At 43.9% G+C, this 27246-nt stretch overlaps 1 protein-coding gene across 1 annotated transcript in view; it reads left to right on the forward strand.

The window, feature by feature from the left end:
* arhgdig (Rho GDP dissociation inhibitor (GDI) gamma) overlaps window positions 1–27246 on the forward strand; it is a 48494-nt gene that overhangs the window by 19649 nt on the left and 1599 nt on the right. Inside the window, exons 2-4 of the mRNA XM_015945452.3 lie at window positions 13241–13414; window positions 17161–17244; window positions 23380–23456. Of these exons, the coding sequence (XP_015800938.1) occupies window positions 13241–13414; window positions 17161–17244; window positions 23380–23456 (335 nt within the window). The remainder of the gene's footprint in view (window positions 1–13240; window positions 13415–17160; window positions 17245–23379; window positions 23457–27246) is intronic.

Raw genomic sequence — 27246 nt, forward strand, 5'->3', positions numbered from 1 at the left:
ATGTTTTACGTGATGTTTACTTGTTGCTATGAGTAATAAGACAGAAAAAGCCACGCCAAAATAAGTTTAGGAAGCCCACTAAGAATCGTAGTAAAAGCATTTAAAATAAATACCATACACAGTTGAGGAAACGTTGTTTAAGTACCTGATATGAAGCGGTCGCTGCATAAGTGAAAACCTTTACTCTCGGGATCCCAGTTTCATTTTAGCCCGGTCACTAGCGCGTTTTATTACAATGATCCAACGTTTGGGGCGTGCCGGATCTTGGGGAATCCTGTAGACGGCTCATTCCTTATGTCGTCTGCGTCTATTCTGGCATCCTGGGTCACAACAGGAATCTACCATATTTTCCGTTTGATTGAGTTTTCTGACAATACAAATAGTCCAGCTGCGGGCTTCAGCCTGACAATATGGCGCTGTTTCGATTTGAACTGTTGCATGCCGGGAGAAGTGACGTCAACTCCCGGAGCTCTATTGGGCATCTCCTGGTGAGAATATGAGGAGGCAACTTGAATATTATGATCATATCTTACTTTGCTAGTCAGCTGCTGATAGAGGTTGTAGGATCCCTCCAGGAATGTCTGGATCTTCCTCGGGGTTCTCCTACCTATTTGATGTGACTCCAGATAGGGACAACTAAGATCTGAACCACCTCAGATGTCTCATTTCCACGTGGAGGAGCAGCAGCTCTATAACCTTTCACTGAGCCTGACCACCCGATGTTTCCGCTTATTTCCAGGTTCTCGTTCTTTCATTCATGACTCAAACACCACAGGTAAAGGCTGGAACTCAGACAGATTAGCGAATAAAAAATCTTTGCTATTTGGCTTAACTGGAGTTATGGATAACTGTGAGTACGACTCATGCTCCATCCTAACATCACAAGACATTGATGCTTGAGGCAAAGACTCCTAACTCACTTCCTCGTTGAGAACCATGGAGCAGTTGGAGTCTGGTGGTCAGCCAAGGCTCAAAGACACCAACAGAAATGTGGTTAAAAGTCAAAAACAACACTTGCAGATGCAGATGTTTGTTTGTTTTTTACTTGTGAACCAAAAGCCAACCCAAAAACATCCCTCGCGCTGTGCCTTGTGTCTACGTGTCCCTTCTCTGCAGCTTTCCCTGCAGTGTGACGACAGATTGCTGTGTTGGTTTTCTGTGAAAGAGTTGGTTTAGCTGTGGAAGCAGTCTATGCTCTGTGGGCTGTGCCTTCTACTCAAGCTGTGAACCCGTCCTATGTAAATGATCGATTCTGCAAGACAAATAATTCCAGGATCATTCGTCCAACAAAGTTTTGCAGTCCAGATGTAATCTGAAACCTTTAAAGGTGTGGATCACTAAAAAACAAAGTTTGAATTACTATTTCTGATTCTAGCAGCCCACTCTGAGTTTTTCATTCAGGCTGAACATGAAAATAGTCTCCTACACCTTTCTCCTGCATTAACCTCTGACAGAAAACATACGATGAAACTTTAGGACTAGAAAAGTCCGACAGATCTACATCACACCGTCACTTAACATTCATGGAATCATCCATCTTGACTCACGACGGGGAAGGCTGTTGTTGGTTTAGCGTCCAGGAAACAGCAGAGAACTTCTCGGCTATAAGCTAACTGTTAGCATTAGCATCTCCACCACACAACACAATTTCTTTAGGCTTGTGTTATTTGTGGGGATAAAATATCAATGTTGCAGAACAATTGGTCAGTTATAGGGTTGTGTTGCTGTTAGCCAATCAGAGAAGAGATGCCCAAATATCAGGAAATAAGACTCCAAATTCTGTCGTCTGAAGCTCAGCTCTGATGTGGCTCACTTCTAGTTCCTAAAACAGGTGCGCCAGAGCTTTTTTTACCTCCAAGAGTACAACTTACAAGGCATTCATTCCTACTTAAATGAGTGAACCACGTCTTTAATAAACGCTATCAAATCAAATCAAATCAAAGATACTTTATTACTCACAGAGGGAAATTAGAGATTCCCAAACATTTTTATTATTAAAACTATATTTTGGATTATTTTAAAAAGCAAACCTATCAGGTCTTCTTACCAACACGAGTTTAATGTTTTATGCTGAAATAAAAAAAATAAAATGCTGACTTACATTTTAAGTTTCTAGGTAGGGAAAGACTGACGGTGCAATGAGCAGTGGCACCCCAAAGGAGTGGCCAGAAGTGGCCATGCCCCCCCCCCCCCCCCCCAAAAAAGGGAAGACCAATGTTCTTTCACAAATCATATTAATCTTCACACAAACCATAAATTCATCAAACCAAAAATGTAAAACCCAATAAAAACATATACTTAAAGTGACAATGTGTAGTTTTACCACTTGTCTGTGGAAATATCCATCAAAATCGTTGTCGCCTTCCACCGCTTATCCGGGTTTGGGTCGCGAGGGCAGCATCCCGACTAGGGAGCTCCAGACTGTCCTCTTCCCGGCCTTCTCCACCAGCTCCTCCGGCAGGACCCCAAGGCGTTCCCAGACCAGATTGGAGATGTAACCTCTCCATCGTGTCCTGCATCGACCCGGGGGCCTCCTGCCAGCAGGACATGCCCAAAACACCTCCCAGGGAGGCGTCCAGGAGGCATCCTGACCAGATGCCCAAACCACCTCAACTGACTCCTTTCGATCTGGAGGAGCAGCGGTTTTACTCCGAGTCTCTCCCGAATGTCCGAGCTCCTCACCCTATCTCTAAGGCTGAGCCCGGCCACCCTACGGAGGAAACTCATTTCGGCCGCTTGTATCCGCGATCTCGTTCTTTCGGATAGGGACGTAGATCGACCGGTAAATCGAGAGCCTGGCTTTCAGGCTCAGCTCCCTCTTCACCATGACAGATCGGCTCAGCGTCCGCATCACTGCAGACGCTGAACCAATCCGCCTGTCGATCTCTCGATCCCTCCTACCCTCACTCGTGAACAAGACCCCGAGATACTTAAACTCCTCCACTTGAGGTAGGACCTCTCTCCCGACCCGGAGGTGGCAAGCCGCCCTTTTCCGGTCGAGAACCATGGTCTCAGATTTGGAGGTGCTGATCCTCATCCCAACCGCTTCACACTCGGCCGCGAACCTACCCAGCAAGAGCTGAAGGTCAGAGCTGGATGAAGCTAGGAGGACCACATCATCCACAAAAAGCAGAGACGAGATTCTCCTGCCACCAAACTCGACACACTCCACACCACGGCTGCGCCTAGAAATTCTGTCCATAAAGGTAATGAACAGAACCGGTGACAAAATGTTGTTTAGAATTAATTAAAAGATGCCCAGCTGTTGAAAATTATCGATGGTTTAATAACATATAACCATAAAAATCTGTTCTAAAATACACGGGAGTGGGTCTAATTCTCTGGGCGATGCCATTTTGGATGCCATGCTTCCTTCTACAGAAGCCCGTGAGGACAAAACACATTTACTGATTTGTACACATTTACTGATTTGTAACAAATGGTTACAAAACTTTCAGCATTAATAAACATTGTTGTTTTACACATTTACCTCTTCACTCATTGCAAGTGTTGAAAGGGAATCTGATGTTCTTGCTATTTTGCTGGAGGTTGTGCCCCCAGGGATTTTTGACCCTAATGGCCATCCATTGGTAAAGCCTTACTTGAACACAAAAATAATGCTTGCTTGCAGTGATTTAGGTATATATTGCCCCCTATTGCTAGGCTAAATACACACTGTCCCTTTAAGGAGGAGGTGAATTATCAGAATAAAAAATGTACATGTAACTGCTGCTCACCATTTTCAAAACAAAAGTTTAAATCTTCATAATTTTTGTGAAGACAGCAGCAGGTGAATTAATCTGTTTAAAAATTCCCAAATAAATGTCAAATAACTCTTGAAATAATGTATTTTCAGAATTTTTTGTGTTTCTTAAAATTGAGTTAAATGTGTTGGATGCAATTTTTTATGCAACTCATCGCCACGGGTTAAACTATCCCAGTTTGGTGGGCCGCTGTTGTCGTGTTCTGCGTCCCTGTGGTCCCCAGCCCCCTCCAGGTGTCCCCTCAGGTTCTGTGTCCTTGTAGTCCCCAGCCCTTTTTGTCCCCAGCTCCCTCCAGGTTTTCCTCATGTTCTCTTAAGGTTGGTTTATGCTTGACGTGTCCACGAGGTTCGCACGGCTCCGCGCGGCAAAATTGCGTAATTTAAACAACTACCGCGCCTCCGCACGGCCCAAATTTTCCGCACCACACACCTAGGAAATTTTCTAACCACGCGGACGGTTGGACGCAGAAAAACATGGCGGACTGGCAAGAACTAGTATGACAGAGGTTCGTAAATACAGACATTTGTATGATTCAGCTCTCAGAGATCACTGTGATCAACATGTTGTAAATAATTCTTGGCGAGAAATAGCTCGCACTGTCGGAAAAGACGAGGACGCTGTTAAAAAATGCTGGAATGCCGTGTCGTAAACAACAGTAATTTTTACTTCTACTATGGTGTAGTGTTGGATGCATGTCGTAGAGCTCCATGCTGCCCCCTACAGTTTGGGAGAATATTGGCTCACCGCAGAGACGAGCAGCATTAACCATAAACGCTGCGAGTTGTGAAGCGCGTTCCATCCGTGAGCCGCATCACCAAGCGGAAAGTGAATGCGTCAAGCATAAACCAAGCTTAAGTCTCTCCACTGTTTTCTATAGGTTTATTATTTCAGTTCTTTCGTCTCCTTTAGTGTGTGTGTTCCCTTCCCCACTTCAGATCATTCGTTTACTTATTAGTTTCCCCGGTGTCTTTGTTTCTACAGTGTTTAAAGTTCAGGTTATTTTAGTAGCTTTGGTTTAGGATTTAGAGATGGGTTTCTCCCCTGCTTATTTCTGCTTCTGCCCTCAGTTCATTAGTTTCACCTGTGCCCAGTTCCCCACACACCTGCTCCACGTCTCCTATCACCCAGCTCTGTGTACATAACCCTGTCTGTGTATCCAGTGTTTGTCGGCCCATTGTCTTGTGTCAGCGTTGCTTTGTCCTCTACAGACCTATAGATCCTGGCTTATGAGTGAGCTTTTGTTGTTTTTCTTTAGTACTTTAGATTTTTGGTTTAGAGTATTGCAGTTTTGTTTTCCTAATAAAAGGATTTTTATTTTGTACAACCTCTCCTGCCTTGAGTTGTTTGGTGTTCTGCATTTTGGGTCCAATCCTCCTGCGCTCGCAGCGTGACAACTGTCACTGGTTCCTCTGTGAAATTCTTCCAGACGCACAACTGGCAATGAGGAGGTTTTCTAAGAATCAAAGAAAATGCAGCCATTATTACATCACAGATGGTAAAACAACTATGTAAGCTCTACAGGCCCCAGTATGGATGGAATCAGCTCAACATGTTATTGAAAGTAGCAGAGACAGAATCTCTTAGACAGAGTTCCATCTGTAGATCTTTCAAAAATTATTTCAACCTGACTCCAGCACATTTTGACCGTCGACTTCAAATGTTAAAATCATCACTAACGAAATTCCCAAGGATACCAGAACCCTGGTCTCTCTGGGCCAAACCCCACCTTTCTGAATTGATTGGGGGAACTGTGACGGGTCAGAAGTGAGGAGTTCAAAGAGCAGCTCTCTGATGTTGGAAGGGAAACTGATTTTAAAAGCATCTGGAAACATGCAGTGTGTGTAAATGTGTGCATGTGGGGGAGGAATGAGGGGTTTGATATGCTAATAGATCCTCGTGAATCATTCATGCCGGTACGAGCTGTACTCTACACCATAGACTGTACATATACACAAGGTGGCTGAACTCTGTTGGGTGAAAACGTGTCTCCGGTTTTTGGGATTTATTTTGCATTAAATTGTTTGCAGGGTTGCATGGTAGCACACTGTTGCCTTGCAGCAAGCAGTTTCCAGGTTCCAATCCTGGCTGTGGCCTTCCAGCCTTTCTTTTCAAGCCTCTTCAATCAATCAACCGACCGACCATATTCACCCATGAAACAGCGCTAACCTAGAATTCTAGACAGACGTTAGCAGGAGGAAAAGATTTTGCTCTGCAGGTCGGTCTAGCCACACTCCATTGTAGCGTCAGCAGGTCCACCACTGGCCAGAACTATTTTAGATCTGGCCAATCACAGCAATTTATCTTGGTAGAGAGATTAGGCTGAGCACCACAGCTGCAATGGACAAAACTACAAATATGGCGACAGCTCAGGAATGGTGCTTTTTTGAAATGGCTTTGGCATCAACTTTGGATGATTTAAGCCTAATTTATACTTCTCCGTCTGCGTCGGGACGGACGCACGCAACGCCATTATCCATCCTATTAAGGGCTCAACAACTGGTTCGCAAGGACGGACGGAGTCGAGCTCTCTTATCCACACATCCGTCCGTCGAGACGGAGAACGCAAGCTTGTGATTGGTCGGGACACCGCTGTCGTCGACAGCACCACCATTGCGCTCTCAAAAACTTAAGGAGAGCCGAGGATATCTAGCGGCAGACACGGAGAGTCCCTCATGACTGGAGGAGTGAAAAGATACGCAGCAAGCTTTTTATTTGCGGATGGAAATAACAGGAAATGTGGGTTTAGAGATGGCGACTGCATGAAGAGGTGGAGGAGAATGAGTGACAAATTTGTTAACGTTAAAGGGACTTTACAGAGTTTTGAATTTTTATGCTCGCGATTGCCCCCTCAGGCCAAAAGCGTAACGGCAGCTTCAATAGTAGGCTCGTGCACGAGGCGCGCATGCTGTACGTGCACACTCCTTAACGAAAATAACAGCTGAAACAGTCCCTTGTGTGTGTGTGTGTGTGTGTGTGTGTGTGTGTGTGTGTGTGTGTGTGTGTGTGTGTGTGTGTGTGTGTGGCCAGGAGGACAGAGGACAGGAAAACATGCAGCTAATTAATTAAATAATTTGGTTCTGTACCTTTCTCTTCAGCACAGCCGACAAAGGTTTAAGATGGGTCAGTCCTCCTGCATGCTCAGATCATTCCCTTCCCTTGCTTGAAAAATTGTTCCAAAATGAAAGTTGAACCCACATCTTTTTTATCTGTGAATTCAATGCCGTTCGGCGAGTCTCAAATAAAAATGTGGGCATCTTACTGTAAAAAAATACCATTAATGTAAAAAAGAAATTCTATATAAACTATGTTCACATCCAGAATAAAACCTAGGTCTCCTACATGAGAGTCCAACATCTAACTAGGTGAGCTAAAGCACCAGTGATAAATTTTGTATCTGTAAAATTTGTATCGTTGATGACAGCTGAAACAACGTTCAAAGAACGGTTCGGAGCGAAAATGGCTATTTTGTTGCTAATTTGCAGGAAATATCTAGAAGAAAGTAGCTAAGGGTCCTCAGAAATGTAGCTAGGTTCATCACTAGGCGTTAGGAACAGTGACAAAGTGGCTGAGTTGGCACTGCCTCTCACTCTCTGCTGCTAAAGGTACTGATAGCAAATGCTGCGGGCTATGCCTGAGCGTGAACGTGCATGAAGCAGCCTGCTCGACCCGAGCATCTCTCTTTTTCTGTGATTTTACAGAAAAACAGGCAATCACAGTAAAAATGCCAGGGCTCATTCTACAGGACCAGGGCATTGCAGGAGAATGTATGAAGAAGAAATTTATTATTTCTATACATGTTTTGGCTGTCAAACTTCCATAATGCCCCTTTAAATACAAAAAACCAGAATATAAACCAACACACCATCTTGGACCGGATACATGACAGGATACACCAGAACAGCGCTACGCCCTCTGTTGTCCTGGCAAAGAATTGCTTTGCAACACTCCCCAGGAGACGGAGAAGTACGAGGGCAAATTGTCTCCGTCCATGCGTGTCTCTCCTTCATGGAGCTGACGGAGAAGTATAAGTTAGGCTATAGACCTGGAAATTTCTTTGAGACAGAGGCAGTCAGAGTTACTTTAATCATCAACATGGCAAAAGGATGAATTTGCCTTTTCGGTGTATGGTGAATAGCTCCACTGACTGATTTCCGTAGCGATGAACATTGTGTTTGTGTCTCTGCACTGTCCAAATGCGTACCAAGACAGAGCTCTGTCCATGGGTTTACGTATATAGGATGGCTTTCCAGGCTAACAGGACGTTACAAGCATGCATTAGATAACGTGGCTACTTTCCTGCAACAGGACAACAATTGATCTGTCACCTGCACTGCAGATGCTTTTGGTGCCCACTGGCCACTTGGTGCCCTATGCACAGTGTGTGATGCGCGTGGGCGGAGCACTGGCGCTGACCTGCAGCATGTTTGAGCAAAGATGGACTCTAACGACACTGAAGACACATCGTTCGTCATCTCTAAAAAAAGATGAGGCAATCCACTCAAATCGTAGCTCACAGCCTGATAACGCATTACACTTGGAGATGGCATGTTTCCCCCATGCATACATGGGTTTTCTCCAGGTATCCCACATACCAAAACATGTATGATAGGTTAATTGGAGACTAAATGGTCCCTAGATGTGAGTATTTGTCTCCATGTGTCCCTGTGATGGACTGGATACCTGTCCAGGATGTCTCCCACCTCTCAACAGATGACTGTTGGATTTGGACAGCAGGGTCAGCCAGGTTCCCAAACTGCAGCCATTTTTTGCTGTAATTTAACAGTGCTAGTGCTAACTGTGCCTAATTGCAGCCTGGGCCCAAAATAGGCCTGTTCAAACTAGCCATTAGCCTGTCAATCTGACCTCAGCTATCGGCTTTGTCAAGTTGTTCCAAGAGTTATCTATAGCAAGTGGGTTGTGTTTAAATAAAGAGACAGTTGAAACATTGATAAAAATGAGCAAAGTCGTGTACTTTCTCTCGCTACATATTCAGCCTCACAAGAAGAGCCACGGAAAAGGTGATGCCACCGCAGGAAGAGTTGAAACGGTTGCCATGGTGATGGGCAAAGACAGCCCTGACTGATTTGCTGCTCTTAGGTGACAGACACTCCTGCACAGAATAGCGTTGTGTCTCTTCATATTTCCTGCACACAAAGCTCAGAGGAGACACACTGTCGTCTCATCGTGAGAATTAAAAGTGAAGCAGGAGATTTTACACAGGACTGTAAAACAGATCGTCCACAGCATCGCTTCACACCACTTTGTGCTCTGCAGCTAATTAAATCCTGTTGGTAGGGGTTGGGAATAACTTAAACAAATGTTGAACCTTTTTTGGGTCTAAATAGTTGCTGCGGTTGCTCACGGACACATTCTGCAGAAACAGTTGTGCTTGGTTAGGGTTGGGGTTGGGGTAATGTAAACGTTGTGTTGTTACGATTGTTGAGGAGATCTGCCGTGACCGTTCCAGTCTGTGAACATTCACTCTCTGGAGGTGCAGATGAGATGCTAAAATGAAATCTGAGCTTGCAGAGCACATAATTGTCGTCCGCGAGGTTCAGTACTGAATCAGAAATTCCTGATGAAATAAACCTAGATGGCTGTAGCTGCCCTGCATAAAGTTGCACGCCTTCTGGGACAGACGCAGCCGTCTCTGCTGTGCTGCTTGTAACAGAAATGTTCCCCGCTGGCGAGCGTCTCAAAGCCGCCGGTTGGTGGGGTGTGTTAATGCCATAGGTTAATGCTTGTCAAGCTCAATTTACAATGATGTGAAATAAATTTTGTCCCTTCCACATTTCTTTCGGCTCGGTCCGAAAGCAACTACTGGACCATCCGGTCGTCTGAGTCACCAAACCACCCAACCTGCATGACCCTGGGTCCTTCACTCGCAAATTATGCAACAGAACATGTTTATGTTTATGTATTTAGCAGACGCTTTTGTCCAAAGCGACTTACAAGTGATAATCGGCATGTTGCCCTTGACCCCTTCTTTACACCGGAGCCGTCAGCAGCACGTTACTGCAGCAGCACGTCGTAGCTGCTGATAGGAACCGCTGTGGTCAACAGAACCTTTTCCACCTGAGCCGTCAGCAGCGCGAGTTGGCCGCGTCTCAGGAGCAGCATGTTATGGCGCCGGTTCTATTTTCTACGCGCGACGCCTCTGAAACGGGTCAAGTTTGACATTTTTGGGGAAGGAAAGACAGGAAATCGGATGCGGAAATGGAGAGAAGCTCCTGAGATTTTCAGAATAAAGAAACGTACTGCCTTCCGGTTGCTTTACTTTAAAAAAAGTTACCAAATGTGCGGCCCCGTGAGACGTTATCACCTAGTTAGCGGTTTCTTTTGTTTTTCAGGTCCGTATTGGCGATTATAAAACGGACAGAACATAAAACACAAACTTTTTGGAGCCATGTTGTAGTTTTCTCCTGCTTGTTGTTGTGTTTACTGACGAAGTCACTCGTGTGACTTCGTGCTCGGTCGGCGACAGCTGCTCCCCTGCTGCTTCGCGTCTCGTGGGAAGGGCCAAGCAGCAGCTTACGTGAGCAAGACGTGCTGCTGACGGCTCCTGTGGAAAGAAGGGGTCAAGCTAACAACAACAATAACAACAACAACAACTTGACATCAGTCATGGAGAGGAGGGAACAAGGAATGGACAGTAGAGAGGGGGGACGGGTGCAGGGAGGGTGCTAGTTTAGAAGATGCTCTCTGAAGAGCAGGGTCTTCAGGAGTTTCTTGAAAGTCAAAAAGGAAGCCGCTGTTCTGGTAGTGCTTGGAAGGTCATTCCACATTTGTGGAACGATGCATGAGAAGAGTCTGGATTGTCCTGAGCGTGGTGTAGGCACTGCTAGCCGACGATCCTGTGATGACCGGAGCGGCCGGGCCGAGACGTAAGCCTTTGCAAGAGGATTCAGGTAGATGGGAGCCGTACCATCTCGGACTTTGTATGCTAGTGTTAGCAATTTGAATTTGATGCGTGCTGCTAGCGGTAGCCAGTGGAGCTCAATGAACAGAGGGGTGACGTGTGCTCTTTTTGGCTGATTGAAGACCAGACGCGCCGCTGCGTTCTGGACCATTTGAAGAGGTCTCACAATACAGGCAGGAAGACCAGTTAGAAGGGCATTGCAGTAATCGAGGCGGGAGATGACAGTAGATTGCACCAGGAGCTGGGTGGCATGTTGTGTTAGGTATGGTCTGATCTTTCGTATGTTATACAGCGCAAAGCGGCATGAACGAGCAACAGAGGCAACATGATCTTTAAAGGTCAGATGTTCATCAATCACAACACCCAGATTTCGAACTGCCTTTGAAGGAGCCAGAGATAGGAAGTCATTTTGGATTGAGATATTGTGCTGTATGGATGGTTTTGCATCACTGGTGTGAAAGGTTTGCTGCTCATTAATATCAGAGAAGGAGAAACTAATCCTACCACTTAAACAAAGGACAAACTACCAGACCCCTCCCCCCCCAAATCACCATTTGAATCACAGAAAACAAATGAAAACTATGACTGGTGTTTAGTGCTCTCTCGTTTACTGTGGAAATGAACGTCCTAGTATCAAGCAAACGTGGCCTAGAGATGGTAGGCATCAGGAGGTAGAGCGGGTTGTCCAGCAGCGGAAGGTTGCAGGTTCCAACCTGGCTCCCAACAGAGAATGCTGATGTTGTGTCCTTGGGCAAGACACTTAACCCCCTTTGCCTGCTGGTGGTGGATGGAGGGACTGATGAGGCCTGTGCTCAGAAGCCTCGCCTCTGTCAGTACGCCCCAGAGCTGCTGTGGCTACATTGTGCTCCGGACAAGCTGGTTCCCAAAGTCAGAGACTCTCTTGGTCAGCTTGCTTCCCACACCAAACCTTCTGTCAGGAATCTTGGCGTGACCTTTGACCCAGCTCTCACCCTGGATCCTCATGTCAGTTCTCTTGTTCGCTCTTCCTTCTTCCATCTCAGGAACGTTGCTAAGCTGAGTCCCATTCTGTCCCGCTCTGAACTTGAGAAAGTTCTCCACACCTTCATCTCCTCACGCTTAGACTACTGTAACTCTCTTTTCACGTGTCTGAGCAGAACCTCCCTGAACCGTCTACAGGTGGTTCAGAACGCCTGTGCTCGGCTTCTGACCAAGTCCTCCAAACACACCCACATCACCCCACTTCTCCTCCAGCTTCACTGGCTGCCAGTCAACTTCAGGGTTCATTTCAAGATCCTGGTTCTGGTCTATAGGGCCTTACATGGACAAGCACCACCTTACATTGGTGATCTTCTTAGTCCCTACACCCCCAGCAGGTCCCTGAGGTCCAGTGATCAAAGCCTACTGGTTGTGCAGCACCAGGCTAAAGACCAAAGGTGACAGATCATTTGCTGCTGTGGCCCCCAGACTCTGGAACTCTCTCCCCCTGAGCCTGAGATCAGTGGACTCAGTGGTCTCCTTTAAAAAGCAGCTGAAGACTCATCACCACCCTCTCCTTATTCTGTTCTCTCTACCTATTTCATCTTCCTCAGGATCCATTGATTTCCCTCCTTCCTGTTCACTCTCTCTCATTACATTTTAATCACAATTGTCTATTTTTTCTCATTTTAAACATATTTTTAATCATTTTATAAATTCTTTTTTATATTCAAAATTTTTGTTTTTGTGAAGCGCCTCGTGATTTTTGTCTCGAGAGGCACTATAGAAAAGATCTCTTCTTCTTCTTCTTCTTCTTCTTCTTCTATTGTAGCTCATCATCACCAGTGTGTGAATGGATGAATGATACACTGAAATGTAAAGTGCTTTGAAGTCCTCTGACTCTGACAGGCGCTACACAAGTGTGGCTCATTTATCGTAACCGACGGGAGAGGTGAGTCCCGTCGCTGTGCTCGTGTTTAAAAGCTAGCTTGTTTTGCAGATTTGCCATAGCAGTTTTAAGAGTGCTCTGGTCTGCTCGGATATTCAACATTTTGGATTATCTTTCTCTGATTTAGAGGATGAACAAGGTCCTGTCGAATGTGGCGTGTAGTCAATCAAAACGCGAGGTAACGCAAGCACGCTGCACAGCGTGAGGGGATTCCAGATCCTCCTCTTCATCAGCCATGTTTATGTTATATGAAATGTCCCATCTGACCTGGAAATGTTGGCATGTGACATCATGTGTGATGTGTTGTTTTCTGTGTGGCCGGACACCACAGACTGCAGGACCAAAACGGTTACATCCGTGATTTCATCACCGCATCTGGAGTCTCTCATCCTTTGAAAATGTTCCTTTTGTGAACCAGCCTTAAAAGGGAACCTCTAAAGGAAATAAAAACAAAGTTTCACTTACTTATGGTTTCGGTCAAAGGTTCAGGGATAAAAACGAGATCGTGGGCTAATGTTGGAAAACAGAGAGGGATGAAATTCCCACTCGTTATCGCTGACGTTTAGCTGTTCTCCTCTCAACTCCAAGTGTTGCATAGATGCACCACATGCCTCTTTAAACTCATGTGTCGTTCTCTCTTCATCGTTGAAGGTCTGCTGGCCAACAAGAACCATTTACCCATCGAGGAGGAAGACAACGAAAGGAAGCTCAACTACAATCCTCCGGCTCAGAAATCCCTGCAGGAGATCCAGGAAATGGACAAAGATGATGAGAGTCTGGTGAAGTACAAGCAGACTCTGCTGGGGCCTGAGGCAAAGAATACAGGTTAGTGTGTGTTCCTGTATGTGGGGGAGCATTGCCGTTTACTTTGGTGCCCTGTGTGTCTGCAGATCTAATAACATTGTTCCCTCACAATAGAAGGACTCGGCTCTAACAGGCAGCAGCAGATTTGCTCGCGTCAGCACCTTTATTCCAGCAGCCATAATGGCTGATATCACAGAAACAGCTCTACTGCTTTAAAGCTGCAAGTCAAAACCACCTCATCTACAGCTTAGGAGCAGTTAAAGTCCTGCAGCAATACCACTTTAGAACACATGGTCAAATATCGGACTTTTAACATGAAATCAAATCACGTTTTTATTTTATTACAATTTTTATGGGATTTGACTTAACCCTTTAACAGGGGCACCTCCAGAAAAATTTGATAAGGGTGGCCAGATGGGGCCAGAGACATTTTTGGGGTGGCACACCAAATTGGTCCTTGTGGTAACTCTGGGAGAGTTTAGCTTGTGGTGATGCACTGCATTGCTCCTTTATTCGTTTTTATAAATAAATAAAAAATCGGTATGAATTCAGAACACTTAATTCAAATCTTACAAACACAAACATTTCAGAAAAATACATTTCAGTTATTTAAAATGTTTTATTTTTTCAAAATTTATTTAAAATACATTTTTTTGTTTAATTTACCTGTTGCTGTGTTCACAAAAATCTATGGAAATAAAACCTTTTTTTTAATGTTGAGAAGAAGAAACATGTATTTTTTATTCAGATTATTTCTTTACTCATTAACTGTATCATTTTTATTGTGTTTTACATTTATGCCTTGAATAAATAAGATGAATTTATCGTTTGAGTGAACAGTGAACAGCAATTTTCTAGGGGGGGGGGGGGCTATGGCCACCCCTGGCCACCCCTTGGGGGCGCCATTGCCCTTTAAACCTGATACACTATAGTCAGAAAAATCTATTTTTTATACAAAGGATTTATATATTTATGGGCTGAGGCCAACAAAACAATTTCATAATTATTGAAAACATTTTATATGAAAACTTCCAAAAGTAATAAAAAATAATTGGAACTTATGTGCTGCAGTACTTGGATCTTCCACAAGGAGTCAGAAGTGTTGCACACAAATTAAATGAGCAGTAGTCTGAGGAAGGTACTCATCCTATTAAAGCAGGGGTGGGGAACCCTGTTCCATCAAGGGCCGCTACTCAGCATATTTTAGTTTCAACCTTGCATCATCACACCTGATTTCATTCAGCAGGTGATTAACAAGCTTCTGCGGAGCTTGATGAGCTGCAGAACAGGTGAACCAACCACTGAATCAGAAGCGTTGGAGCAAAGACATGCAGGATACCGGCCCTCGAGGACCAGGGTTCCCCACTCCTGCATTAAAGGGATAGAGGTGCAAGGAACTTTGGAATATGTGTCACAAATACCTTGTATGAATGTAAACGCTTAAAAGATTTTAAACAGAACTTGAGCTTGAAAAACCATAAAAGAATGAATGAATGAATTCAATACAAACAGCAGATCTAAAGAAATGTGTAGACTTTCTCACCTGGGCCACGCATGGAGAAATGACTGAATTTGGTGGTGAACAGTAAAAATCATAAATTTGACTCCCTTTCTCGAAATTAAACCACATCACAGAAAGCATGATCATTTGTTGCAGATGTTACAAGATGAAAAACTGTGATTTGAATGGAAGTCAATGGGACGTTTTTGGCCTCTAAGGTCAATCTGTTGCTACACAAAAACTATTGATGCAAATTTTATACTTTTTTTTTTATATTTCATAACATGACCAAGACTGATTTATAATAAATGCCCCAGGAAGAAATTGTAGTTTATTTTATTTTTTGGAAAATAAATAATTTTTTTTTTTTTTCCATAAATTACAGTGATGACTTTGAGTATTCAAACTGGCATTTCAAGGGTTAAAAGCCTCAAAATGATTTAAATTTTTATATGTTTGAGCAGGGCTGAAGTTGTTTAACAGATCTATGAAAACGAAAGCAAGAAAAACTATTAATGTATCCATTTTTTATAGCCACTTTTCCTCTTTAGTCCTCTAATGACTCATGGTTCTCGACCGGAAAAGGGTGGCTTGCCAACTCTGGGTCAGGGGAGAGGTCCTACCTCAAGTGGAGGAGTTTAAGTATCTTGGGGTCTTGTTCACGAGTGAGGGTAGGAGGGATTGGGAGATCGACAGGCGGATTGGTTCAGCGTCTGCAGTGATGCGGACGCTGAGCCGATCTGTCATGGTGAAGAGGGAGCCGAGCCAGAAAGCCAGGCTCTCGATTTACCGGTCAATCTACGTTCCAATCCTCACCTATGGTCATGAGCTTTGGGTAATGACCGAAAGAACGAGATCGCGGATACAAGCGGCCGAAATGAGTTTCCTCCGTAGGGTGGCCGGGCTCAGCCTTAGAGATAGGGTGAGGAGCTCGGACATTCGGGAGGGACTCGGAGTAGAACCGCTGCTCCTCCGGATCGAAAGGAGTCAGTTGAGGTGGTTTGGGCATCTGGTCAGGATGCCTCCTGGACGCCTCCCTGGGGAGGTGTTTCGGGCATGTCCTGCCGGCAGGAGGCCCCCGGGTCGACCCAGGACACGTTGGAGAGGTTACATCTCCAATCTGGTCCGGGAATGCCTTGGGGTCCTGCCGGAGGAGCTGGCGGAGAAGGCCGGGGAGAGGACGGTATGGAGCTCCCTAGTTGGGATGCTGCCCCCGCGACCCGGACCCGGATAAGCGGAGGAAGACGACGACGACGACGAGACGACGACGTATAGTAAATTAAAGTGAAGCCTGAGGATAAGTTGTTTTGCTAACAAACATCCCGTCACAGGCAAAAACATTATGGTCTGACACCAAGCACTCGTTTACATTTTTTCATTAGCTTAGAATGTAAAATTATTTTTTTATCTTTGATATCGATGATGAAATTAAAGTATTAAAAGCACAATGTGTAAGAATTTTACTGTGAAATAATCACAAAAAAGTTTAATGTCTCAATCGGGGTGGAGGGAAGGTTCCATTGAAACAGATTCCCTTCTTAACATGGCAACATCTTAACTGGTGGCCAGGTTTTCACCTTTCAAAAAGGCCAAAGAGGGACGCCTTTGTTTACGATCTGTGAGTCTACAGTGTTGCAGAGTCTGCGTCGAGCTAACTGCACCAGCGTTTGGAAGATCCTTAGTAACAGCAGCGACTCTGCAGTTATTTCTAGTAACCCTAACAAGCCTCGATATGTTTTTGTTTTAAACTAATATCTTGTGAAGAAGGCTTGAGGCAAATTAGAACGGTGAATCATAAACAAATAATAATAATACATCAAACTTATAGAGTGCTTTTTAGGTCACTCAAAGACGCGTAATCTTAAAATATTTAGCTCTAAAAAAAATCTCAAGCTACTTTTTCAATTACCAACAACTCAATATTAGTGAAATGTGTTTATCTAGGCACCAACTCACTCCGTATGACTCGTCTGCAGTTGTCAACTAGAATCTTCTGTCGCTGATCTATAACAGCAAACATCCATGAGAGTCACTGAATGGTGGTGAGAAGGTCCCCCCCCCTGCCCCCCAAATGGGTGGCTGATAATAAACTTTTGACCCCATGAGTTCATTCTTACTTCATTCTTACACAAAGCACTTTTAAATGTCCTAAGATATTTTCTTCTTGCTTCCAGTCTTTGTGTTTAGCTATCTTCAACATAGACGGCTCCTAAGTGAAATTATTCCAATCATGTTTGAATTTAACAACACTTTTTCTCTCCACCAGACCTCTCTGGACCGAATGTCAGGGTGACCAGACTGGCCCTGTTGTGTGACGACGCTCCTGAGCCAATCACCATGGACCTAACAGGTACGTGCTGGATAGGACTGCTGTGTCTCCTAGCAGGGTAGATCCACCCATTCAGATGTACTTCTGTGTGTAGTGGTGTTTTTGAGGGCACTGACACCAGAAAAGGGAAAACTCTTGCTTGATCAAAGAAAACAGAACAGAAAATCCTAAAAATTCAAGTTTCAACACCCAAATTCACAAACCAGAATTTAGGAATGCCTCGTTTCGATATTGATATCGGCCCCAAAACACTGTATCGGATTATATCGGACTGCATCAAAAATCTCCAATATTAGCAGTACGTTCCGCTTTAAATTCCATTCCAGCAATTCTATACATCAGCGCCCAGATCCAGCGTGCAAACTCCACGTGATCAGAACCGTGTGTGCTAGCAAAGTAGCAAGGAACAGTGTTGGCCATGTGGCTGTACTTTCTGTTAAAGTCTGAAAAAGACAGTTTGGCAACACTGTCATGCACAAGTTTCCCGTGGTGGAACAGAACCGGGGAAGAATAATACGTCCAACCTCGTCGCGCATTTGAAGCAGGATCACAAAACATTGCATGAGGATTGTGTAGCGGTTGGTCAGTGAACAACATTGCGTTTTTTTCCTTAAGTCCCTCACCTCAGCTGTTCAAATTTATGCAACCAAAGGTTAATAAGAATACTTACTGCTGCTGGCTTTTGTTTTCTGTTTGAGTAATATCACTTGATCAAGCCTTTTATACATTCCACACTATGAAATAGGTAAAAGTGTGTATGATTGGTGCTGACATCATGTTGGATTGATATCGGTATCGGTCAATACTGAAGGCTGCAATATTGGTATCGTATCGGAAGTGAAAAACGTTTTATTGGGACATCCCTACCAAAAATCAAAGTCATGGTCATATTGTTCCTCCATTTTTCCCCAATGAAGAATCTACGGTTTATATGAAAAATTACCACTTTATTCTCTTCATTAAAAAACAACAACATCTCACAAATCTAGTGAGTTTATACCTTCTTATGTAGTTTCTGTGCTAATGTTCTGACACTTTAGCAGAAGTCTGTTGTGTCCAGAAGAAAACCTTCTGCCAAATGAGCTAAATGCCTTCTAGGAAGGGTTGGCCAAAACTAGACTGGGAAGTGCAGCTTTTTTAGGTGGTGGAACTGGTTTAAACGTGATGTAAGTGGTTATTGTTGCTGATCTCTACTCACTGAACTGCAAAGAAAAACTTGCTTTCAAATACTGCAACAGTATAGATTGTAGGTCCTGCTAAGTGTGAAAGAATCCTTTGTGTGAAAATGTTATTGTTCTTGTCTGTGTAAATCCATACAACGTTAACCTGAGGACATAAAATGTGGATTTCTGCTACAACTGGGTGTTAAGAGAAACAACACAGCCATGATCTTTTAGGTTTTAATATTTTTTAATACTTAGAATTTAATTATTATTAGAAGGAAAAAAGAAAGGAAAAAAAGAAAACAAAGAAAAAAGGGAAAATAAAGAAAAAGAAGGGGAAAATGGAAAAAATAAAGATTTTAATTATTACTAATGAAGTGTCAGTGTTCCTGGCTTTAAATGTCAGTGTTTGTGTGCCCTAAAATCAAATAAACATTGTTATATTTTAATGTTGTGAGGGCTATTTTGCTGAGACGGCACACCTCTGCACACACACACACACACACACACACACACACACACACACGCTGAGCAGCCTCAGTAGCTGTTTCTCTGTTTAAACAGCGTTGTGCCTGTTCAGGGTATTTGTTCTGTGACACCATGAAAACATGGTAATTTATTCAAAAGAACTGAATGCTAGCCCGATGTAACACTGCCAGCAGAATAAAACACTTCATGTGCAACAAAGAAGAGGAATGCTGTAACAGTAATGCTGCTGTTTTTTTCATCATGGACATTTTAATACGTTATGGGCTGAATGTTATTGATGGATTATACTCAAAATTTGTTTTTTTTTACATATCCAAAGGGGAAAAAGAAGTACTTTTATCATACTGCATGTATATTTTCACATTGTGTTGCACCACACTGTACCAAGTTGTATTGTCATGTCATGTTGTACTCCACTACACAGACTGGACTGTATTATATCAGACCACACCATACTAAATCAAATCATGCTGCACCATACCATACTGCATTGTATCATATTACTGTACCATACTCATATCGTGCCACATGTAATAATACTGCATTGTATCGAGCTGCGTAGTCCTATATTGCAATTCACTGTGCTCCACTGTACCATGTTGTGTCATATATGCTAAATCAAAATGCAACGAACTGTAACATACAGCATCATACAGTACTGCAATCTACCACTCTGCTTCATATGGCGCTGAATTTAAATGTAGTGCATCGTCCTTACTGCATCGTGCCGTGCTGGATGGTATCATACTTTAGAAGAATAAACTATTTTTATGTAACGCCTCTCAAGATACAAAAAAAGTCACGAGGCGCTTCATCAAAAATGAAAATAAAACTATGTTTAAAAATATATTGTAATAAAAAATTGGGAGAGATGAAAAATTTAGATTTAAAAAATGTGATGGATGACAAAAATGAATAAGACAAGGTGATCAAGGGATCCCGAGAAAGACAGAATTGGTATAAACATCAGCATGAAAAGAAAGTGGTGAAGAATCAACAGAAGGTCACACCAAAGCCTGAACAGGTGAGACTTCAGCTGCTTTTTAAAGGAGACCACTGAGTCCACTGATGTCAGGCTCAGGGGGAGAGAGGTCCAGAGTCTGGGGGCCACAGCAGCAAATGATGTGTCACCTTTGGTCTTTACCCTGGTGCGCTGCACAACCAGTAGGCTTTGGTCACTGGACCTCAGGGACCTGCTGGGAGTGTAGGGACTGAGAATATCACCTATGTATGATGGTGCTTGTCCATGTAAGGCCCTAAAAACCAGGGGCCTCATTTATCAAGCTTGCTTACGCACAAAACGGGGTCAGAAAACTGCGTAAGCAACTTTCCACGCAAAGTTTGGGATTTATGAAAGAAAACTTAAAGGAAAAATGTGCGCAACTTTAAGTTGACTAAGGACCTGGCTTACGCACATGTTGGACATGGAGAGCACCTGCAGTGCTGCTGCTGAGAAGATACAATTATGAAATCCTGCAGCATTATCACTTGTACCGCTTCGCTTTCACACAGAACAAGACCTCCCACACACACACACTCAGCCTGAAGCACAGAATGCAGAATTTCAGCATGGGGACAGATTGAGACCGAATGTCATGTGTCTGTGACAGGGTGTGTCCTGTCACTGTGACTCTATTGATCATGCGCCCTGGCTACTTGGACAAGGGAGATCTCCATTTGGCTGACTGGTTAGCGCATGTGACTTTCACCCGGGAGTCTGGGGATGAAATCCTTATCGGATGGTTTTCATTAAATCCGCCACAGATCTCTCTGAAGAACTCAGCATTGACTGCTTCAGCAACGTTGTGCCACTCCAGATTTTCTCTTATTTGTTTTGCAAAAGCACTTCCTTTCATTTCTTCACCTCACCCACAAGTCCCTCAATTTCTGTTTATGAAATAGCGCTTCCTTGATCTGCGGTCGTGATCGAAATGCTGCAATAAGCCGACTTATGTATATGCATGAGATCCACAAGGCCCTTTGCATTGACTATATATGGCAGTAAGTGGGCGTGGTGAGGGCGGGATGCGACTAAAAAGCAGCTGAGGACCTTTCTAGATAGTTTCTGATTTATGAAGCGGAGATTGCGTGCAGCTGTGCGTACTCCATGTCTGATAGATCACAAACCTACTTGGCATAAGTACTTTATTTTTGCTGAGCTTAAGTACGGTTTTAGTAAGGATTCTACGCAATGTTTGATAAATGAGACCCCAGAACCAGGATCTTGAAATGAACCCTGAAGTTGACTGGCAGCCAGTGAAGCTGGAGGAGAAGCGGGGTGATGTGGGTGTGTTTGGAGGACTTGGTCAGAAGCCGAGCACAGGCATTCTGAACCACCTGTAGACGGTTCAGGGAGGTTCTGCTCAGACACGTGAAAAGAGAGTTACAGTAGTCTAAGCGTGAGGAGATGAAGGTGTGGAGAACTGTCTCAAGTTCAGAGCGAGACAGAATGGGACTCAGCTTAGCAATGTTCCTGAGATGGAAGAAGGAAGAGCGAACAAGAGAACTGACATGAGAATCCAGGGTGAGAGCTGGGTCAAAGGTCACGCCAAGATTCCTGACAGAAGGTTTGGTGTGGGAAGCAAGCTGACCAAGAGAGTCTCTGACTTTGGGAACCAGCTTGTCTGGGGCACAGATGAGGATCTCAGTCTTATCTTCATTCAGCTGAAGAAAGCTCCCAGCCATCCAGGCTTTGATAGAGTCTAAGCAGGTGTGTAACAGATGCAGCTTAGACATCTCATGGGGCTGCTCCTCCAGCAGCAGCTCTCTTTAGCATGTGAGAGGTGGTTCAATGCTATTTTCCCCTTTTGTGATGTCATAAAGGGGGACTCTTTTAGTCACATAATTCCTGAAATCAAACACTGACAGAAAATGGATGGACAGACTTTTTTCATATTTGGAGTGATAAAAAATCAGAGCTTGGGAAATATTTTTCCAAACATTTCATGGTTTGTTCCAGTTTGTTGCCTGTAACTGCTGTGCTAAATCCAATTTCATTTCACTTCAAATTCCCACTTACTACTTTATTAAATGCCAGGCAGTTCAGTCTAAGCCAGTGTTTCTCAGTTACTGCCTTTAGTTCCCCCCAGGAGACATATAACTTTTTGCGTCCCCCTCGGAAGGCAGGGGTGAGGGTGTGTTGTATCAGCTCAGTTTCTTACCAGCTCAGTGGCCTAGTGGTACGAGTGTCCGCCTTGGGACAGACGTTAAGGTTAGGGTTAGAGAATGGGACCCAGCGCCTCCTCGCTTGACACTCACCATTATGGATTTGGATTGGGGGGTTAAACCTCCACGGCGGTGTTTGCAGCTCACCGCTCCCTCGGGGGATGGATCATATGCAGAGAACAAATTTGATCTGTCCCAGCAACCATACATACTCCCACTCACACCTACGAGAGTCAAATTAGAACCAACAGAAAAACTAACCTGCATTTCGTGGGAGGAACTTCAAAAGTAAAGCCGTTTTCTGGTCGTTTCTAAAGCGACTTTCATTCTGCTGATTTATTTTCCAATGTTTTCTGCCGTCTGAGTGACATTTGCAAAGTGCAAGTCTTCAGCTGCAAGACCAGTGTGTTTAGCATGTGGCCTCTGCATGCTCATGTTTGCATGCATGACAGCACAGCATGTGTGTGTGTGTGTGAGAGAGGGAGCAGGTAGACAGCTCCCCATCCTGACCTAATTTCTGAGTCTGACTTTCCCAGGGGAGGCCAGCATCCTCCCTCCTCTCTCTCCATCTCGGGAGATGGGAGGTGAATCAGAATGAGCTGCACACGCCGATCTGTGGTTGTCATAGTGAGAAGGGTTGAATAAAATGAGACAGTAACACTGATGGAGCGATCATTTCTAAACCATATGTTTATCTCATTTGACTGTTTCTGACATAATGGAGCTCTAAAATCATACCTCCAAGCACAGTTACAGAAGGTTTTAACATTTTTAGCAACCTAAATGTTCCGAACGTCAGAGACACAAAACCTTCAGTCCCACATGATGTTTGTTTACGAGAGTTCGTTTTTCTGCCTCACAAAACAGCCCTACCATCCTGTTTGTATCCACTCTAATCTTTTATCTCTCCTTCATCTTGTTCCATCCATTAGGAAGCACTCAGGACCCACGGATGGCTTTAAATGGACTTATAAAGTGATTCGACAGTGGATGGGTTTATGAATTTGTTGTTCAATCCTTCTGTTTAAACTTGTTCAACTCAGCTGCACAACTAAGAAATAGGAGATGCGTTTTTTCAATGAAGTACAAAAAAGACATGTCAAAGTCACTATTTAAATGTTAAACTGATTTTGTGTGTGTGTGTGTGTGTGTGTGTGTGTGTGTGTGTGTGTGTGTGTGTGTGTGTGTGTGTGTGTGTGTGTGTGTGTGTGTGTGTGTGTGTGTGTGTGTGTGTGTGTGTGTGTGTGTGAGTGTGTGAGAGAGAGAGAACTTGCTCTAAAGGTATCTGGTTTTTATAAAGAAAGGTGAGTAATGTCATGCTGACTATGTGCTTGTGCAGGAGATCTGAGCGCCCTGGAAGAGAAAAGCTTCACCCTACAAGAAGGAGTGAAATACAGGCTGAAGGTGTACTTCAAGGTAGGATGGATAAGTCTGAATGGAGTTTAGAAAGATCAGGTAAGTATAACCTTGTTGGATCTGAATGGCTCTTTGAAAAAACAAATTTGGTTTAGTTTCCTGGGACAAATCCACCTTTTAATCAAAATCAACACCTCGCCAAGAGAACTGCAGTCTGAGGCCTAGTCCACACGTAGCTGGGTTTTTAAAAAAACGAATATCCGCCCCTCCAAAAACTTTGCATCCACACCACCTCGTTAAAAAAAAAACTCTGTCCACACGTACCCGGATAAATACGTTGTTAGGGACATGCCAGACCTGTAAGCGGCAGTACTTCCCCCGTTCTTATCCTCGTCCTTCGTCTGTGGTCTTCCGCAAGGAGCAGTAATTCCGCTTGCAAAAACAAACAAGCAAAAAGCGCTTGGACAATTGACAAAGCGAGCGCAGCTCTGAGGGCATCCATGCTGTCGGCTAGTGTAAACACAGGTCGCACACGTGATGTCAGCATTTTTTTGTCGCGGAAAGTGACGTTGCGGACCTTAAAACTCCGGTTTTGTCCGTCCACACGCAGACACCCAAAACGGAGAAAACGCAGATCTTCACTTTGGCCGGAGTTTTTAAAAAGATCCGTTTTCGTGTGAAAAAGCTCAGTTTTCGTGTGGATGACAGGCCAAACGTAGAAAAATATCTACGTTTTGGCAGATCCCCGACTACGTGTGGACAAGGCCTGAGTTTTGTGAAGGCCGTTGAAGAAATTTGATGTTAACCTGATTGATCCGGTCAGAAACCAGCTCAGATACGTTTGGTTGTGCGCATGGACCTAATTTTGAGGGGGGACGGGGGGACATGTCCCCCCCATTTTTTCCAAAGTCAAGTTTTGACCCCTGCACTTTTTACCATCCAAAAACAATATTACGCTATATTAAATTGACACTGGTGGAGCTGTAGGACCAAGCGAAAAGCAACCGTTCGTGTTGAAGCCGGTTTCCCATTAGAACATATTGTAAAGATACCCCCCCCCCCCCCCCCTCACTTCTAAAGTGAAAATTACGTCCTTGGTTGCGCGTAACACTCAACTAAGCTGTTCAGATGAAGACGTTGTGATGCGACCACCTCCATGCTCAAGAGTGGCTTCAACGTTGTTTATTAGACCAACTAACTCAGACTTTATCTCCAGAGGACATTTAGCTTGTATGACTGGAGCTGAAGATTCCAGTCCAGCTTGAAGACCAAGAAAGAACCTGCTGTTCTTGATGGTGTGAAGCTGGTGTCACCATGGACAGAGGGAAACTGGTGTTCCAGCAGCATCCGTGTCATGGTGGACTTGAGTCTTGGTGGATTCTTGTTTTTTTGTGAACATCCAAACCAGTTTCCTTTGTCATTCTGGATGCATGGTGGCACAGTTGGTGCCACTGTCTGCCTTGGAAGGTTGCATGTTCAAAACCTTGTTGAAGTCTTCCTGTGTGATGTTTGCATGTTTTTCCTGTCCATGTGTGGGTTTTTTCAAGTATTCTTTAAGTTCTCCCAAATGCCCAAAGCATGCATTAGGTTAAATTGGCTAGGCTAGGTTAACAACATTGTCCCTAGGTGTGCATGGGTGTGTACCTGGTTGTGTGTCCCATTTGTGTCCCTGTGGTGGACTGGTGATGTGCAGAAAGTATCCACTGGCTCTGTGACTGCTGGAGCACCAACTTCCCGTGACCCTAAAGCAGTACCAAACGTTACAGATGTTCTCATGCTACAGAAGGTGGGAGTATGAGAACTTCAGGGAGCAGGGAAGGTAATGGCTGGATTCCTTTAGAGAAAGTTCTGCTTCTGAGAAGGACATCTGAACATCTGCAACTGTGTGTAGCCGTTGTTAGTGCACCTGTTTCTTCACAAAACTGATCAATATAAGACATGTTTGACAGATCCAATCAAAAACTTCAGTCAATCAAGACTGCTACTGAGGAGTCAATAAGATTTGGATTTGTCAAGTTAAAGTAACTGAGAGCCCTACTGGTTGAAAGTGGAATTACAACTGTCATAAACAACCCTGCAGCCGTCTGCTGTAGCTAACGCTAGCAACGAGCTAACACTAACATGAGCCAACTGATTCTAAAATAAACCACAAAAGCAAAAAGATCTACACCAAATAACATTGTTACTTACAAGTCCAGTAGCAACAAAGGCAGTTCACCATCAGTACGTGATTTTGTAGCATCCTTTAGCTCCCTCAAACTAGCGTAGGCTGCACCAATATTTATACCAGTTTTATCTATTCAATTCAATTCAATTCAAGTTCATTTATATAGCGCAAAATCACGACAAGTGTCGTCTCAAGGCACTTCACATAATAAACATTCCAATTCAGGTCAGTTCATTAAGCCAATCAGAAATAATGTTTCCTATATAAGGAACCCAGCAAATTGCATCAAGTCACTGACTAGTGTCAGTGACTTTACAGCAATCCTCATACTAAGCAAGCATAAAGTGACAGTGGAGAGGAAAACTCCCTTTTAACAGGAAGAAACCTCCAGAGAATCCTGGCTCAGTATAAGCAGCCATCCACCACAACTCACTGGGGATCGAGAAGACAGAGCAGACACACACACACACACACACACACACACACACACACACACACACACACACACACGCGCGCACACGCGCACACACGCACACATGCACACACACACACACACACACACACACACACACACACACACACCAAGTAGTGTTTCTATAGTTACATTGTGATTTGTTAGTAAATATTCTATTTGATGAGAGATAAACTTTATTGTATTTATCCTAGTGAATCTATAATTAAATGGGTAAACTAGTAGTAGCACATTCAGTGTTAAAGAAAATAAAATGTTATTATCAGGAGAGGGAGAATGTTTAAGTGGTTAGCAGCAGTGTGCTAGACGATGGCCCCCTCCATGAGGCCACCACAGCTCAGCAGAACATCATTGTAGCTTCTTCTGGAGAGAAAAACACTTAGAGAGAAAATAAAGTTAACAGCTGAAATAGCAGAAAATAATACAGTTAAAGAGCAGACTGTAGAATAAAGCAGTAGAGTGTGAAAAGTGGTCAGTGTATCCTCCAGCAGTCTAAGCCTATAGCAGCATAACTACAGAGATAACTCTGGATAATCTATCCTATTTAGATGGAGGCATGTTGGAGGCAGGGCAAAGTAGAGCCGTCTTTACCGATTGTACACTCCACCTCCCTCTACTCCCCCACTTGTCCAGATTTAGGCTAACATCAAATTTTAACCATAGACTCTATCAAATAAAAATGTTTTAAGCCTAGTCTTAAAAGTAGACAAAGTGTCTGCCTCACGGACTAAAGCTGGGAGCTGGTTCCACAGGAGAGGAGCCTGATAACTAAAAGATCTGCCTCCCATCCTAATTTTAGATATTCTGGGAACCACCAGTAAACCTGCAGTCTGAGAGTGAACATATGGAACAATCAGGTCACTGATGTATGATGGACCTTGATTATTAAGAGCTTTATACGTGAGAAGGAGGATCTTAAAATCTATTCTGAATTTAACAGGTAGCCAATGTAGGGAAGCTGAGACAGGAGAGATATGATCTCTCTTTTTAATTCTCATCAGAACTCTAGCTGCAGCATTTTGGACAAGCTGAAGACTTTTAACTACATTATGTGGACTTCCTGAGAGTAATGAATTACAGTAATCCAGTCTTGATGTAATAAATGCATGAACTAGTTTTTCAGCATCACTCCTGGAAAGGATGCTTCTAATCTTAGCAATATTCCGAAGGTGGAAAAAGAAAATCCTACAAACCTGTTTAACCTGGGATTT

Source organism: Nothobranchius furzeri, chromosome 12, assembly GCF_043380555.1.
Source record: "Nothobranchius furzeri strain GRZ-AD chromosome 12, NfurGRZ-RIMD1, whole genome shotgun sequence".
NCBI lineage: Eukaryota > Metazoa > Chordata > Actinopteri > Cyprinodontiformes > Nothobranchiidae > Nothobranchius > Nothobranchius furzeri.